The sequence below is a fragment of the Leopardus geoffroyi genome, chromosome B4 (genome assembly GCF_018350155.1).
Source record: "Leopardus geoffroyi isolate Oge1 chromosome B4, O.geoffroyi_Oge1_pat1.0, whole genome shotgun sequence".
Classification (NCBI taxonomy): domain Eukaryota; kingdom Metazoa; phylum Chordata; class Mammalia; order Carnivora; family Felidae; genus Leopardus; species Leopardus geoffroyi.
This window is the reverse complement of record NC_059341.1, coordinates 123,728,077-123,746,724: the sequence shown is the minus strand read 5'-3', so window position 1 is coordinate 123,746,724 and position 18,648 is coordinate 123,728,077. Positions and strand designations below refer to the sequence as shown.

Below are 18,648 nucleotides of genomic sequence, written 5' to 3'. Positions count from 1 at the left end.
TAAATATTAGGCAGGCCCTCGAGGCCTTGATGCCCCTGATTTTTTCACATCTCTTCTGAACCTCTGACGTGGCTGTGTCCTCGTTATTTTGTTTTCCCGCTGGCAACGAATGCTTCATCTCAGATTCCTGCTCTGAAAATATGGGAGTGAATGACATCTTCCTGCTCATTTGGAGGAGTCCAGTCTCCAGTACCCACCAGCTCTGTCCTAGCCCGTCTCCTTGTTTTATATTCTTCAGAAGGCTTAGCTCTGCCTAAATGTATTTATTAACGTATTCTCTGTCTCGCTCACAGAAAGGCAGCTTGGCCGGGGAGGCGGGGGGCCTCTGTTTCATTCACTGCTTCACCCTCAGTGCGGAGAATACCTCCCCACACACAGTACAGGTGTTCGATGATTATTTGTGGTCACATACTTTTAAACAGGATCTTCCATTTATTGAGGGTTCAACTCTACGGCGAGAACTGTACTCAGTGCGTAATACGGTACCTCGTTCTCATTCTTACTCATATTCTCACAGCATCCCGGCCAGGTGGCTCTCCCACTCTCCTTTGGGCGCTCCAGGCACTTGCGTGAACAGCTCCAGGGCGTGCGAATGCATTTCTGAAGTCCCAGCACAGAAAGTCTTGCTTTCTGAAGTCCCAGCACAGAAAGATGGTTGGCTTAATGGTTAATAGAAAGGACCCCGCCCCCCACCAATGTAAATCTAAATTAAGATCCTGGCTGTGCTCCTATGGGGAGGGGGGTTGGGGAAGAAAGGATTATTTCTTACAGGTTTTGTCTTCAGGGGATCGCGGGGTTGTTCGCGCTGCACAGAACCCGCTTCCCGTGCTCTTGCGTCCTGGAGGTGCCAACCCTGTCTCATCGCCAGCGCGGAGGCGGCCCCGCGCCCCACCGAGGGCGGGCAGCCAAGTCCTGCCTCCCCGCATCCGCCACACCCTCCCCTCTGGGCGGTCGGGCCAGGTGACCCCGAGCCCACTACGTCAGGACAACGCCCACCTGGGGCTTCACTGTGGCCGGTAAGTGGCAGGGGACATCCTTGCAATCTCTCCTCTCCTCCTAACCCCAGGTTAAAAACCTCAGCAGCAGCACTTGCTGTTTGCGAAACCGCCTGCCACCGACGCCCCGGAGTTAGACGCCTCACTAGCGCGGGGAGCCAGCATGTCGGCTGTGGTCCTGGAAAACCGAGGTTTTGGCAGGAAACTCTCTGACGGACAGGTGAGCCGGGGCTGGCCTCAGGGAGGGAGGGACGTCTGGTCCCCGGTAGGAAAGGGTCTGAGGAATGTTGTTCTTTCCTACTCCCTTAAGCACACCGAGAAGTCTGAATTTATTTGAAGAATGATGGAAATGTCCAGGAAGGCAACAGATAACACGTGTCCTCAACGACCGCTCCCTAGGGAAGGACATCTGTCCTGTGTGGCTTTCAGGGAAAGAGCACTGCTTTAGGAGATGGGGATCTGGCTTCCAGAGCTGCCCCCAAGTAGCTGTGTGTCTTTTGACAAGTCACCGGCCCTCTCTGTTGCCTGCTTTCTCTTTCCTACAGTGAAGGGGCTGGTTCTCCATGATCCGGTATGGGAGGTGGGATTCTTCTAGATCTGCTCTCCTGTGGTGTTTATGTAGCGCTCTCAGCCAGCTTTCAAAATGGCAACGTTGTAAGAAATTGTATTCTTTTTTTCACCTTTGGGAGAAAAGGAGGCATGAAGAAGTCTTGGACTTACTCAGACCTGGGGAGGGAGAAAAATTAAACAGAGAGGGAAATGAACAGGACTTAGCCTTGGACTTGGAATGTGAGAGAACCCTAAACGTGACTTGGGGATAACACTCAGGGTGCATTCTGTTCTTCGGGACCCGTTGCCTTTCTCTTGAGGTGAAAAATGGCAGCATACATTCTTGAATTGACTTATCACACTTGCAGACTCTGGGGTTCAGACGTAAAACCCAGCCCTGGGAGATAACGTGAGCTTACAGACAGCTGTCATTTACAAGATCAGTGAGACCCGTCTAGAGAACAGAAGCTGGAGGGGAGAGGATAGTTGATGTGTTAGCATAACTAGAGAGACCACAGAACTTTGGACTGACTTTTTTTTTTTTCTTTCTTTCTTTTTTTTTTTTCTTTCTCTGTGAGAAAGACTTCCTTTGAAAAGGTAGCACTTGGGAGACAGTTTGTGTTGAGGAGGGACAGTGTGGTTGTCAGATGGACCACAGAATAGATTCTGGCCCGGTCATCATTCAGTCCTGGTGTTTCTGGCAGTGGGGCCCCTACAACCATGGGAGGAAGTTAGGGGCTATGATCTGGTTAGGGAGCCATGGGGGCTTAAAGCTCTCTTCATAGAACACTTAGAAGATTGAGAACCACAGATGATCGCTCTTGATGACTGGGGGGTAAAAAATGAGAGTTTACAGCATGTCTTACCTTTGCATGGAAAGCAGGGTATTTAACTTTGCAAAGCTGCAGGTTTATTCATTTGAAAAATTAGGATAAAAGCACCCATGTCCTAGGGTTAGGATGAGAATGAAATGAAATAGTGTCTGTAAAGCTTTTAGCACAGTTCCTGGAACACCGTGTCTAGCCAGAACTGACTTACTTGTTCACCGAACTGGGTATGGAACATTGGCAAGAGACACAGGCACTGAGTCAAGCGCAGTGGTTGGTATAGCTACACCATGGAAGGATGCTAGACATGCAGTCAGCAGACATGGGCTCTTGTCTTTGGTTTACCGAAGCTGTGTATTGGGGAAGTCATCTAACTGGGGCAAAGAGGCTCAGTTTGGTATTTGTAAAACTGAGGGCGGGGGAGTTGGACTGGAATAGTCTTAAGCATTCCTTCCAGCTCTGAAAGTCTGCAAGAAAGACCTACTTTACGCCCTCTCGAAGCTCCCGACCCAGATGAACAGCACGTGCTGGACGTAGTGCTGACATAAGGCTGGAGAGCATGTGATGTGTCAAGTGCTCTACCCACGCCACAGGCACAACAACCCTGCGAGAGATGTTCGGCTCATTCATTCACCCAGTAGGCCTATTGTGCACCTACTATGTGCCAGGCGCAGTGGAATTTCTGCGCTAGTGAAACTTACATTCTAGTGGAGGACAAAAGTAATACAAAACTAATCAAATGAACAAATAATTTCGGGTAGGGGAAAGAGCTGTGAAGAAAAATAGAACAGGGCAGTGGAATACAGGATAAGAGGAACTCCGAAATCATAGCTCTGAATGGTGAAGCCAGTGTTCAAATGTAGATCACACTTCAACACCCTGGGCGCTCGCTGCCACACTTCTTCCTCCTGTAGAAACACGCTGGAATATGGGGTGTAGTGTGTCCATGGCAGGATGTCTGCATCTTTTTTTCCGGTTGTTTTACACTGTGCATGTGTATACATATAATCACACTTGCAAATACAGGCCTCTTACCATGACACTAAGATTGAAGGTGCCCTTAGAATACCTTGCTAAAGAGTATTATTGTTTGCAATTTTGAAAAATGCTCTTTTCCAAGGATAACAGAATGCATTTGTTAGATAAAACCATAGGGAATATATTTCTGCTGTTAAACGTATTGCCCAATGATCAAAACTCTTTCCATCCTGGGCGCTAGTAAAGTTCATTTTCCCTGCACTATTTCTTCCTATCTGGTGTCTGAGCTACTTTTCTCTACCTCTGCCCATCCCGGGTCTACATGTGTTTCTAAGCCAACTCATACGCTTTTGGGAAACAAATAAGGCATGGATGAAGAGCCAATACAAATATATTCTGGAAGAGACTTGCCCAAGGTCCCATGCTGGATCCACATAGTGATGTTGGAATCAGAATCTACCCAAGACCACCTTATTTCACAAACTCCCTTGAGCTTCTTTTCATTTAAAGTCCCTCAAGTTTTGCAAAGGGGAGCTATATGTTGTCTCCCTCGGGTCTGTCACTGGGAGGCAGAATACGGATTTTGGAACTGTTGGACTCATGTTCAAATCCAGGCTCTGCCACCATTGGTGGGCTGTCCTTGGACAATCCACTTAAGCTGGCAGAGTCTGTGTCCTCCTTTGCAAAATAACATCACCCACCTCATGGGGCTATTGTGAAGACCAGATGAGCTACAACTTGTAGACTCTTATAACGGTACTAGCCGCTGCCAATGATGATGCTTATTGACTATAAAAATCACCAAGTATGGCTCCTGGCACATAGTGGGGATTCATTCAATGCCACGTCCTATTATTAATATTAATAACAATAAAGAGTAGTACCTTTCCATATGGCAAATGTGAATTTGCAGACGTATTTGGGAAAAGTCACAATTTAAAAACTTGGGCTGTGTATTTATCAGTGGTTTCAAAATCTTCCACGGTGAAGAATCATCTGGGACCTTTTGAAAATGCAGATTCTAAGATCCTACCCCACATACTCAGATGTGATGGGCTAGGGCAGGGCCCAGGAATCTGCATTTGAACAAAGACTCCCCAGGTAATTTTGGAATGGAGAAAAAAGGAACACTCATTGACAATCTGATCTAGAAAGTGAACCGGGGGAAAGAAGAAAGTGAAGGGGGCAGGTGTGGATTAGTATGGGCTGTCAGGAATGATATTGGATAACTGGTCTGCAAGACACAGAGGCCTTAATGTGGACATAATGCACATAGCAGAAGGAATTGTACAGAATGATACTTAGGAGCCTGGGTTTTTGACCTGCTACCCACCACCTGTGTGACTTCAGAGGAGTCACACCTTTCTCTCTCTGGCCCATAGTTTCCCCATCTGCAAAATAAGGGGGTGGAACTAGATCAACTCTAAAGACAGGGCCAGCTCTGCCAGTCAAGTCCCACATGGACATCAGAAGCTAAATGGAATGCATAGGTCAAGGAGGGATTATTCACTTCAGCTGGGGAGGACAGAGGTCTTCTGACAGAAGTGAGACCCAAGAGGGCTTTAGAGGCAGACTTAGATATTTGAAAGGGGAGTGTGGAGGCTGGGGCAGGGCATCTGTTCTAATGAGCTGAAAAGGCAAGAAGAAAGATGATTTGCTAGAGAGGCAGTTCCTGTGGGCGGCCTCGGGAGATAAGGTACCAAGGAACTCTTGAATATCAGAAAGAGGTATTTTCTCCTGCTGGCCTTGGGAGCCTTTGGGGAATTCTGAGTAGTAGAAGGACACAAGCAAAATTCTGTTAGAACCAGACTGATACAGATCACTAAGGCTGGATCACAGTGGTGGCAGTAGGAACAAAAGAAGGACCTGACCCCAAGGGGCACTTCTAGAGGTCAGGTGGGACTTGGACATGTACAGGAGCGGGAAGGTGGTGGTGACAGAGTTTTGAGCCCAGGTGCCTTCAGGTCTGAGTTGTCCCAGTTATGGGTGGCACCTGTTGAGGTATATCTGGAATGTGTTATTTTCTTGGAGGCCAACAGAAGAGAACGTTGCCAAGTGAACCAGAAATGGAAATCTTTTGTCATTTCAAAGAAATCAGAAAAGACTAAGGACTCAGTGTTCTCTGGGAGGAAGAAGATGTATATCAGACACTCCTCCGCATGTCTGTGGCAGGGTTTAAAAGAGGGAGAGGCAGGATAGAGTCTTACGAGAAGCCGTGATTCATGGATGAATGCTGGGCTCAAATGGCGTGGGGTCTCACCCTGGCTCCATTGCTGACTGTATATCTCTGAGACTTCATTTTGTCATCAGTAAAAGCAGACACCTGCTGGATAATAAAACCTGCCTCCCAATTGTATCAAAATTAAATGAGATAATCCAAATCAAGTGCCTATTATAATGCCTGGGACATTACAGGCTCTTAATAAATGGTAGATTAACTCTACTGGAATTTTTTAAAAGGACAAAACAGGGGCGCCTGGGTGGCGCAGTCGGTTAAGCGTCCGACTTCAGCCAGGTCACGATCTCGCGGTCCGTGAGTTCGAGCCCCGCGTCGGGCTCTGGGCTGATGGCTCAGAGCCTGGAGCCTGTTTCCGATTCTGTGTCTCCCTCTCTCTCTGCCCTTCCCCCGTTCATGCTCTGTCTCTCTCTGTCCCGAGAATAAATAAACGTTGAAAAAAATTAAAAAAAAAAAATAAAAAAAATAAAATAAAAGGACAAAACAAATGTTTTTTTAAGAAAGATAATATCATGGTCCATATAGGGATATATAACGGTTCAGTCTTCCAGTTCATTTGAAGCCCTCTCTAATTACACCTGCTGATAATTTAGAGCCTGGGTTATTGACCTGCTACCCAACACCTGTGTGGCTTTAGAGGCATTACACCTTTCTCTCTCTGGCCCACAGTTTCCCCATCTGCAAAATAAGGGGGTGGTTGCCCCACCTCTGTGAGGTTCTGGGAAAATCTGAAATTTCTGAATGAAAAGAATTTCATCCTAAAGGTCATCAATATTCATGCAAGGGTTATTATGCCATCACTGGTAGAGTCTGCCCAACACAGCCTCCTCATTAAGATGATGTAACATCCATCCCACTAATTTCATTAACTTGCTTATAAGAGAGTAATTGTTCTGCATGGTTTTTTCTTCCTAGTTTGGGGTACGTGCTATTTATTTGTCAGCACACATGGAGCTTTGTATATTATTATTGCAAACTTTATAATTTTTAAAGGTTTCAGCTAACCCTGAGACGCCAACCCTAATCCCACATTAGTTTGCTGACATGTGCATGTAGAAAGTGCTAGATCCTTGACAAGCTTTGCTATATAGTTTAGGACATCCCTCTGCTGGTAGGTTATTTGTGTTTCTTTTATGCATTTTGTGACTTTTTCAGTAATTGGGTATCATAGATCCCAGCATACAGGACAATGCTTTCCTGAGCATAATGCTTCCCTGGGATCTTTGCCAAGGCTAAAGAGTCATTCTTGTGTATCTACAATATTTCCATCATTAAAAAAATTTTATTGTTATTTATTTTATTTTAGAGAGAGTGTGTGTGAGAACAGAGGAGGGGGGCAGAGGGAGAGAGAGAGAGAGAGAGAGAGAGAGAGAGAGAGAGAGAGAATCCCAAGCAGGCTCTGTGTTCAGCACGGAGCCTGACATGGGGCTTAATCCCACAACCCTGGGATCATGACCTGAGTTGAAATCAAGAGTTGGACGCTCAACCAACTGATCCACCCAGGTGCCCCGTATTTCCATCATTTTTATATGTAAACTGTTTTATCTTTTTTTTCATCATGTGAATATTGCTTTGACAGGGTTTATTATTAGCATGATTTTCCAGATAAGGAAACTAAAAAGGCCAAGCTATTGCCCAAAGTGTTTCAGCTGATAACTGGAAGACAGAGGGCTCCAACCGAGGTCTTTGGTCTCAACCACCCATTTTTAGTACTTTCCACACCGTAGTTTTCAGTGTTTTTCTGGACACTTTTTGAATTTTATTATACTACCTCTAAGGATCTTTGTGTTATGTGTCTATTAAGCCAAATATTGAGCTCCTGAAGGATGGGAATTGTTTTATTCATTTTTGTATCTCAGGGCCCTAGTAGTGCCTGGCACTTGGTAGATGCTCATTAAAAGGTACTGGGTCTATAGGGTGACTGGTGATATCAGTGGATAATGAGAGTTTTCTAAAAGAGCATCATTGTAAATATCACTCCCCTTGACTTACATATTTTCTACCAGAAATCATATACTTACTGTGTAGAATATATGTAACTCATTGCATTCCAAGCCTTAACTAGAAGAAAGGGTTTATGCCTCTTGCTTGCAGATTTCGTAGGAAAACATTTTAACCAGGAGCACTTCATCTTGTAGGAAACAAGCTATATTGAAGACAATTCCAATCAAGATGGTGCCATATCACTGATCTTCTCGCTCAAGGAAGAAGTTGGTGCCCTGGCCAAGGTCTTGCGCTTGTTTGAGGTAAGTATTCATCTCCGCCTTGGATAATGCATAGCAGGCTTCTGTGTTATTTCCTAGTTGGATGCAGTGAAAAGAACATGGGATCTGGAATTGGAACACTTGCTTTTCAGCTCAGGCGCTCACGTTAACCAACTATGAGACCTTAGTGAAGTCTTTCATTCTCCCTGGGCTTCAGTTTCTCCGTTCATAGTCAGAATCGTTCAGAATCACTGGTTGCACACATGGGAAGCTAGCCCTGATTTCAGACTTCTTTTATCGAGCTTTCCTTGAATTAATTACTATCTTCTCAGTGTTCCCAAAGCATTTTACTTTTAACTGCAGCACTTATTTGCCTGGTTATGCATGCACATTTTCTGTCTGGGCCTGTTTCTTCAGGCAGGGAACCTTGGCTCAGCCATCTTATATCCTCTACAGACCAGTGTTATATATATTAAATGTTCAGTTAAGAGTGAAATTAGGGGCGCCTGGGTGGCTCAGTCGGTTGGGCGGCCGACTTCGGCTCAGGTCATGATCTCGCGGTCCGTGAGTTCGAGCCCCGCGTCGGGCTCTGTGCTGACAGCTCAGAGCCTGGAGCCTGTTTCAGATTCTGTGTCTCCCTCTCTCTCGGACCCTCCCCCGTTCATGCTCTGTCTCTCTCTGTCTCAAAAATAAATAAACGTTAAAAAAAAAATTAAAAAAAAAAAGAGTGAAATTAAATTTAAATACAAGCAAAGTCAATTAGGCTTTATTTTTTTCTTAAATTTTTTTTTGCCCTGGATTTTAAGAAGGAATGTTTTTGAACCAATTAACTTTTACCCCACGTAAATTTTATTCTTTAATAAAATTATATCTGGTGACTGGATCCATAAGTAAATGGGGTACAGACACATGTCCATGCAGAAGATTTCAAATAATCTAAATAGATATTCTGTACTTACAGAAGAAGAGTATATGCACTCCTTAAATGTGAGTGGCACAGTGTGACTTTCTTCCAAACCAGATGGGATGGAAAGGGCGTGGGAAGCCCAACAAACAGTAGCTCAGCCAGGTAATCAAGGTCAATACCAGCAATGATGAGTCATGTAGATCGTATGAACCTTTGATACGACATGATGAAAATGACACTTTACCTCTGTGGTCTTCTTCCCCTAAAACCATAACCCAGTCTAGCTATGAGAAAAACATCACACAGCTCAGTTAAAGGACATCATACAAAATACCTGACCCATACTTCTCAAAACTGTCAAGGTCATCAAAAATAAGAAGTGTCTGAGGAATTGTCACAATCAAGGGGAGCCTAGAGGAATGTAACATCTAAATGTAATGTGGTGTCTGGAATGAGATCTTACTACAGAAAAAGGACATTAGATACAAACTAAAAAAATTCAAATACATTATGGTCTTTAGTTTATGAAAAGGCATAAGTGTTGGGCGCCCGGGTGGCTCAGTCGGTTGAACAACCAACTTCGGCTCAGGTCATGATCTCACGGTTTGTGAGTTTGAGCCCTGCATCGGGCTCTGTGCTGACAGCTCGGAGCCTGGAGACTGCTTCGGATTCTGTGTCTCCCCCTCTCTCTCTGCCCCTCCTCCGTTCATGCTCTGTCTCTCTCTCTCAGAAATAAATAAATGTAAAAAAAATTTTTTTAAAAAAGAAAATGCATAAGTGTTAATGCATTAACTCTGACACATTCCACACTAACACGAGATGCTAATAATAGGGGGGTCTGGGTACAGAGTGTGTGGAAATTTTTCATACTATCCTTTCAATTTTTCTATAAATCTAAAATCTACCTAAAAAGTAGGGTCTATTTTTAAAAATACTGAACTTGGCTATCCAAAGGAGGCAGGGGTGGGTTGGGGAGGGGAAAGTCTGCCTGAGTGAGAGCAAGAAATGAGAACAGAGAAGAGAGACTGAGTACTTTCTGAATGACAAACTGTTCACGAGAAAGAACGTTATCTGTAAAATGCTCCTATGCAACATTTTAGCCTTTGTATTATATAGTTAATCAGCATTTTCCCCTTGAGAGGTCAGGCCTTAATCAGTTAATAAATTAAATAATAGCAAATTAACAGGATGTTTTCAACCTAATTAATAAACCACAAGTAACTAAATTACCAGGACTAGATAAAATACACCCAAAGGGTGTGTGTGTGTGTGTGTGTGTGTGTGTGTGTGTGTACTCTGGCTGAACTTTTTAAAGCATTATCCCAAATCTCAACTTCCATGGTCAGTAAGTGGTATTATTCTACACATTCACAGAGGAGGAAACAGAGGTCTATCAGTGATTGGTGAAGGGTTTTTTGTTGCTGTTATTGTTAGTGTGTGTTGATTTTTTTTTCCAAATATATTTCAGAAGCTGCTCTAGGCATTGTACAGGCCAGCATGCCTTCTACCCTTCTTAACAGCCTGGCAAAACGCACAGTTAAGTTACAAGCATTCAAAGTGTTGAGGGAAGATAGAAAGTCAAATTCTAGTGTCCGTGGAACCACAGTATGTGACAAACCAGACACGGAGTGGGCGGGATTTGGGTCCCATTCAATTTGGTGGAGGCGGTATTACTCCATTTTACGCATGGAGGAGCTGAGGTTCTGAGAGGCTAATTTGTTCAAGATCACGCAGCTAATGTGTAGTGATGATGGGAGACGGGATCCTGGTTTTCAAAGCCATGAGCTTTCCCTAGCGCCCCACACCTCTGCCAAATACAGCTGTCCCTGCCGTCTGAATACTTCTGGAGGGTTTTTTTTAATGCAGATATCCTGGCGCCATCTATGGGGACAGGGATGCTTTCCTATTCTTTGGGGAAAGGGATCTGTCACCAAGTATTCTTTTTTTTTTTTTTAATGTTTCTTATTTATTTTTGAAAGACAGTGAGAAAGCTCAAGCAGGGGAGGGGCAGAGAGAGGGGCCAGGGACAGAAGATCTGAAGCAGGCTCTGTGCTCATAGCAGAGAGCCCGATGTGGGACTGGAACTCATGAACCTCGAGGTCATGACCTGAGAGGAAGTCGGACGCTTAACTGACTGAGTCACCCAGGCGCCCCACCAAGTATTCTTTCTTTCTTTCAAATTGAACCATGTATCAAAGTGCAAAAAAAAAAAAAAAAAAAAAAAAAAAATTGAAAAAAAAATAAATAAATAACTATCCATATTGCCCTCATCTGTGTCAACCACTGTTAAAATTTTGCCAAGTTCATTTTCATTTTTTCATGTTTGATTATGGTTTCAAAAATTACAAATTAACATACTGTTTCTTAAAAAAAGAAATACAATGTTAAATAGTCCTTTCTGATTTCTCCTCAATCTCGTCACGCTGCAAACTTCCTGGCCAAGGCAGCATGAAAATGAGTTTAGTATACTTCTTCCCATATTTTAGTCCTTTAAAAAATGATATTGATACTAACAGCTACTCCCCTGTGCACACGGTTTTGCAGCCTCTTTGGGTCAGGTGAGTAGAGCCGTCAAAAGCACGGACTCTGGAGAGACAGAGCTGTGACTTTGGGAAAGTCGCTTGACATGTCTGTGCTTTGGTTCCTCATAATAATGATAGTATCTGCTTGAAATAGTAGATCCGAGTATCAAACAACTTAATGCATGTAAAACCCTCAGAGTAGATACACATTAAGTGTCCAAGAAGAATTGCTACATATATTTTTTCTGAATGCAGTGTTTTCGAGATTTATATAAATTAAGTTAAAAACTTCTGAAGAGTTGTTCTTAAAATGCATGGACCATATTTTATTTATCCAGACCCCGGTTTTTTACATCTATGGTGTTTCCTATTTTCTGAAGTCACAGACAATTCTGCAATACTTTGTTCTCTTTTTTTTTTTTTGTATGCAATGTGCAAATATTTCTCGAGGGTAGATAGCAAGAATTTTGATTGCTGGTCCTGGGTCATGGACATTTTTAGTTTTAAAAGAAACTACTAAGTCGTTCTCCAAATGTTCTTTAACAATTTATGCTCCCATTAATTCACTGTGGGAATACTTATACTTCTAAAGTTATTCACGTATTACTGCTTTTTAATCATGGACAATATAATGGGTGGGATGTGGTGATTTATTTTTTAATTGTTTTTTTAATGTTTATTTATTTTTGAGAGAGAGAGACACACACACAGAGTGCGAGTGGGGGAGGGGCAGAAAGAGAGGGAGACACAGAATCTGAAGCAGGCTCTAGGCTCTGAGCTGTCAGCACAGAGCCTGATGTGGGGCTCCAACTCACGAACGAACCGTGAGATCATGACCTGAGCCAAAGTCGGGACGCTTAACTGACTGAGCCACCCAGGCACCCCGGGATGCGGTAATTTATTGTTTTAATTTTCGTTTCTCTGATTATGAATGAAATGATGGGGTGTCTTCATATTACATGACATTGGGTTTTATTCTTTTGTAAATTGTGACATGTCCATTCAGGCTTTAAACTTTTTCTGCTACAAATTTATCTTTTTCTTACCAATTTCTTGACATTGTATCTAATCTGAATACCATTCTGTTTGTAACAAATATTTTCTCCCTGTCTCTTTATGTTACTTGGGTTTATCATATTATTTGTCATACTGAACTTTCAAATTCTACTGTGATTAATATTTTCAGTCATTTCCTTTATGAGTTTTGGATTTGTTTGTTTGTCTGTTTGTTCTTGAGTTTTCCTTAAATTCCACTGGTGACTCTGATGCCCAATCAGGAATGAGAACCACTGCTCTAAGCTGGTGCCGGGGAAGGAGTTCCTGCTGTCGCCAGGGACTGTACCCTCTACTTTCCATGAAATAAATCATATTTAGCACTCAGAATATTTTAATATTTTCCATAAATTAAATAACTTAGTGGAGGTGAGTGATACCATACTCATTATAGAGACAAGGAAACTAAAGTTCAGGGGGCTCAATAGCTCATCTCAGGTGAACACATAATGTGGTAGAACCTCAGAAATTGACTAGGATTCTAAAATGCCAAGCTTATCATTTTTATCAGAGTACAATCAGTTGTTTATGAGAAAGCAGAACAACTTAGCCTTTATCTTGCATGTGTTCTTTTCAAGACAACGGTCTTTGAACTGGGAACGTTGGAATAAAGTATTGAAAACCAAGAGAAACATGGCTGGGCTTTAGTATTTCAGGATCTGGGTCCATGGTGAAGTCACTTTATCCTATCATCCATCTGACACTTACAAATAGGTGGATTAGGGAACTTTCCGGGGCCAAGACTTTATGAGGATTCAAGGGATCACTCATTTGCCTTTAGATGAGATCCTATCTTTGGTTCTAAATAGCATACTAGCTACATGCTGTGATATAAGGCGTATAAGGAGCAGCAGTTTTGTACTGTGCAATTTAGATCCTAGATATCATTGACTTTGGCAGATAATTTAACATATGTGCCTGTGTTTATTCATCTATACAGTGGGGCTGATGATCTACCTCTAGGGGGCTATGAGATTTTACATGGTACATAAAATGTGTGATACAAGTTGAGCCTGCAGAAGATGCTCATACGATGTCTTTTCCTTTATCCCTTCCACATGTGATCTATGAACCCTATTAGAAATCTTGGAAAAGATATAATGATGGGGAGGCTGTTAGAAGACTAGAGAGAGTCAGAAGCCTTGATGTTTAATTTTTCTTTCCAAAACAAAGTGAAAAACCTAGAATGAATGACTTAATATAGCCTGTGAGCATTCACAGGCAAATGGCAATGAGTTGGGGCAGGGCCATTAAAGAAAGGCAGAGTAGCTTGGTAGAGCAGAGAGATTGTGGTGGCCAGAGAGTGTTTGTGTATTTATATCTCTCATCATATCTTTGCGAATGAGGTGTATGAGCAAGCATTAGGTGAAAATACAGACAAACCCCCTAAAGTGTGTCATTGACACTGAACTTCTGGACCATGTGTGATGAAACCAAAGGTAATAAAAAGAAAAGCCAAGGAAGGAATCTAAACTACACCTTATACAGTGTTTCCTAAACAACAGTCTATCAGATTCTACACATTAGTAGGTGTTTTATTAGAAAAGAGTTCTGAGAGGGGCTATGTCTGGAAAATTCTACATTTAGATTTTGGAAATCCGTTGTACGCGTAAACATATTAAAGGCTCTGAGAAGCCCTGCAGAGAGGAAATTTATCCACTGTTATGTTGCTTGGTATTTCCCAAATGTATTTGGCCAGGAGGTATTGTTCAAGAAAGGCCTATTAACATTTTTGCAGGCATGAGCATTCCACTAAGCTTATGCTGTTTCAGAGTTATGAGCTCCAGACCATCAGTTGTAACCTAAGTTTGGGGCCCTGAGGAGTAGAACAGGACTGGGTCAAGTGTACTGTTGGGAACCAAACTGAGTTCAACACCCTGTTGCACCACCTGTCAGCTGGATGGCCTTGAAAAAGTTATTTATCCCTTGGTAGCTTTGTTTCCTTATTTTTATTGATCTATTTTTAAACACAAGCTGTTTGTTTTAAGTTTCTTTATGTATTTTGAGAGAGAGAGGGAGGGACAGAGAGAGAGAGAGGGAGAGAGGATCCCAAACAGGCTCCATGCTGACAGCGCACAGCCTGACGTAGGGCTTCATCTGACCAACTGAGAGATCATGACCTGAGCTGAAATCAAGAGCTGCACATGTAACCGACTGAGCCACCTAGGTGCCCCTTCTGTATATCCTGTTTCCTTATTTTTCAAATAAAGGAAATACTAAGCCTGTATTATAGGGTTGCTGTGAGACAGGGATTAACACATGTAAAATATTCGTCACAGTGTCAGACACAGGGTAAGAGCTCTATTAACTGTCATTCTATGCACCACATTTTTAGAGTGCCTAGAACTTCAGGAACTCTTAAATTCTTGGCAATATAAAAAGGAGTTAAAGGGTTAGAATTGTTTGCCTTGAAGAGGGAAGATGGGGCAATGAAATCTCTTTTTTTCCTCCCAAATATTTGAAGGACCATTACGGAAGAAAAACCCTGCTTACTTTCCATTACTTCAGAGGTAAAAGGGCAAGGTGTCGCAATTACAAGAAGCATATTTTAAATCAAGTAAAGGCAATATCTCTGTGGTAGAAGAGTGCTAGAAGGCACTAGTTTCGAGCATTACTACTATGAAAACAGGCAGCAAAAGGCAGGGCAGAGTCAAAGCAGACATTATGGTGTAAACAAACCTACTTTCCCTAAATAGAGACAAAGGATACAAATCTCTCCACCTCCCCCAAGACTGGCAGTAGAGGGAGAACATTCCGTATGGGAGAATCACCTGTACCCTGTGAATCCTTCACTGCAGTCCCGTCCATGTTTAATGAGCGGGACCATCCTTTGATGCCTTGTAGCAGAGATACATCGGGGACTTTTAACTAAACCTTAATACATGCTCAGAGTAATAAATGAAAGACGAACAGTCATGGGAGCCTAGACCATCTGACCCCCCCCCCCGGCCTGACTCCATATTGTGAAAACTTTCTTAACCCCCGAGCTACCAGGGGCACACACGGACATCCCAGCCCCTCAAACAAGAAGTGAGATCTGCAGAGTGAGCGCAGATTTGTCCCTGCATCGCCAGGCTTCATTCCTTGCCCAAGAGCCTGTTCTTTTCCTCAGGTGCTTAGCACCAAAGTCACCATTCCATTAAGATGTCACCGGGCAGTGGACGTGTGTCCTTGTAAACCTCAGCCAGGGACTACATCAGAATGTAACACAATCAGTTTGGTATTTTTCATAAAGATACAGAAGAACTGTGTTTACGTATGTTGTCTGGGTGGTGAGACAGGGAAGCAGATGTTTTAGTAATTGGGGTCCAGCATCCCCTGTCCCCAGTTGTTCTAACTTTCAATTCTTTATGCATTTATTTAAGCATTTTCTGTAGCTCTCTATATTTTTAGCCTCTGCTGGCTCATGTCTGTGCCTTCTTAGAAAAATAGTCTCCTGAGAGTCTTTGCTGCAAGTGGCTTAGTAATGGGCTATAAAATTAGATGCCAGCTCCCTGGGGAAGTTGCAAAGAGGTCTCTCTCCACCAGTCAGCATTCCACTAACCACCTTACCTGAGATCCTCTAGGGAAGAAAACAAGCAAATGCATGGGTATACAGAGCGCTGAAGTTCATGGGTATGCTCAATTAGCATCATTTAGTTGATGGAGACACAGAGGTTCTGACTAAGCAAGCTGCCCAAGGCTAGACGCTTAGAGCCAAAAGTGCCTCAGAGTTCACCCTCTGTTTTCACAGTAGCCTGGGCTCTTGGAAACAAATGGAAAGGGCCAGTCAGTGTTTGTCACGTTCACGTCCTATGCTCTGCCTCTGCCCAGCTGACCCATGTCTTTTCCCCATCGGATATTCAGTGAGCTCATCCTCCCTCATTTACGTGTTCAATTAATATTTTTTGAGTACCTACCATTGTCAGACCCTATATGGGTGCTGGAGAGCCTGGGGTGAGTCAGATAGTCATTCTCTGACCCTACAATAATTAGAGAAGCTCAGGGCTCCGTGAGACAGAGTCAGCCAGGGAAGGCTTCTTGCAGATGGAATGTTCAAGCAGAAGCTTGAAAGCGGTGGACCGGGAGAGAGGAAAGGGGAAGTTCATTCTAGAACAAAGAAACAAATGGCTTGACGTGAGTGAACAAACACGTGGTCAGGTCACAGGATCCTGAAATTCTATCTCGCCACCTCAGCGTTCCTGGGGACAGAGGCTGGGTTGCAGAGGGGACATCTAAGCAGATATTCAATGTTTACTACTCTAAAGTTTGGACTTTAAGGTCGCGCCTGTGACCCCTGGGGCCTGGTGAGCAGGGCAGGATCTAGAATGACCCAGGAGGGTTATTAAGGGTTGCCTTAACCCCTCTGGGCTTAGGTCCGGAGCAGTCGTGAGCAGTACAGCGTTTGCTGGAACATTGCTTCTTCCATCAAAATAAGAAGAGCTTTGAGTTTCACTGGAAGAAAAAAAGTTCTTAGAGCCAGGATGACTTTCAGAATTTTCTTTAAAGCCCCTAGTACAGATAGTGATGTAAAGAACACCCATGTAACTCCTTGCTTAAGAAATGAAACCTTGCAAAAGGATCACTTCTATAGTTTGTTACTAGAGAAGTTTCTCTGAATGTGTAGAAATGAAACATGGCATAAATGACTGAAGCCCCTGGGGACCCTTCACCAGTGAACTTCCTCTTCATGTGTAGCTATTAATCTGAATTCGATGTTCCTCCCACTTATCTTTTTATGCTTTGCTGTATAGAGCCACCCATTAATGATCTACGGCATAGTTTTGCATACTTTGACTCTTCATAAAATTGGAATCATATTACAGCTATATTTTTGCAGTTTTCTTTCCCGATGACAGAGAGGCGAGCATTGTTTTTGAGGTTTGTCCGTGATGTCCTGGCTCATTCATTTCCCCCTCTGTATGTTCACTGGGTGACTATACCTTACCTCTCCTGTTGGTGGGATATTTAGGTCATGATCGTTGTTTACCCCTAGGAATGGTGCCGCACTAAACTTTTTGTGCAGCCAGATGACTGTATTGACTAGAAGAGCCTCTAATTGAAAATCAGTGCTGTTTTTAGCTGTTAACAGTTTAGAGTTGGACGTATTGGAGAATTAGCAACACAGAGCTTACGTTTTGAACTTTTATTATGAAGTTCGAGCTCCCATGGTGAAAATTTGAAGCGTGCCATGACCCCCTGATGGCACGTGAGTTTGGATTGCTCTCCAGTAGCTTGGACTGAAACAGGACACAGGGGCTTTTAGATCTTATGACTCTGGTGGCAAGAAAAGGGGTACAAAGAGGAACACACGGACAAAAAGGCTCTTTTCTCCAAAGCCTCGAAAAGAGCCTGGATTGAGCTGCTTCCCCAGTTATCCCCAGACTGGGGTCTTCCCTGAGTTGAATGCAACCCCAATAAGTGGAGGGGAGGGTGGAGAAGAAATAATCTGACAAAGAGGGGGAAGGCTGAGGAAGAAAAGGTCCAGAGATCACAACAGAGACACTTCCAGAGGAGGCAAGAGTGTGTCCCAAAAGATGGTCTCCAGGGTGTGAATCCTGCTTGAACCTGTCCAAGAACGCTTTTCCAGAGCAGAGCGGGGAACAATCTGAGCTCGCTCCAGGATTTAACTGTGCTGCCCGTACTTTCCTGAATGTTTTTGGTTTCCTGTTCACCCCAGTGGGTTTAATTTCTAGATTCTTGGTCAACCAAGGCCGTTCCTGGCCCCCTCACAAGAGGAGATCAGTAAAATATATAAGCAGCCTCGCCCACGTCTCCATGAGACCTCTTCTCTAATCTTTTAACTGTCATTTCTTACCCCAAATAGTGTAGCGGCCTCCAGACGGCTTCTACCTTTGCCTCATATGGTCTATTCTTAAAACAGCTGCCAGAGCGGCCCCTTTTGAAACGTGAGTCAAAGACCGTATCTTCTCTGCCTGATTACCTTCCATAGCTTCTTAATATCACTCTGCGTGAAAAGCTCAGTTCAGGTAATGGCCGATAGGTCACGCTCGGTTACTGCTCTGCCTCAGTCCTGTTGCCCGACCTCTTGCTCATTCTGCTCCAGTCATGCCATTCCTCAGTCATGTTGTACACTGTCTTGCCCCAGGACCCTTGCACTTGCTGTTCCCTCATGGCTTGCTCTTTCATTGACTTCAGGTCTGTGCTTAAATGTCACTTGTTTATTTTTTGAGAACTTCTGACCACACCGTTTCAAATAGCACCTTCATGGCACCCCCGGGTTATCCGATCCCTCTTTCTGGCTCTGTTTTTCTCCATTCCATCTGAAGACTGTAAATTCTACTTATTTTTCATAGTTACTGTTTGTCTCCTGCTTTGAGAATATAAGCTCCAGAAAGGCAGGGATTTTTCCCTCTCTGTTCACTGTTGTATCCCAG

General features: G+C 43.5%; 1 protein-coding gene across 1 annotated transcript in view; it reads left to right on the top strand.

Moving 5' to 3' along the window:
• The window catches only part of PAH (phenylalanine hydroxylase), a 104,568-nt gene that overhangs the window by 29,758 nt on the left and 56,162 nt on the right, over window positions 1-18,648 (top strand). The window contains exons 3-4 of the mRNA XM_045463158.1: window positions 1,067-1,215; window positions 7,724-7,831. Of these exons, the coding sequence (XP_045319114.1) occupies window positions 1,159-1,215; window positions 7,724-7,831 (165 nt within the window). The 5' untranslated portion in view covers window positions 1,067-1,158. The remainder of the gene's footprint in view (window positions 1-1,066; window positions 1,216-7,723; window positions 7,832-18,648) is intronic.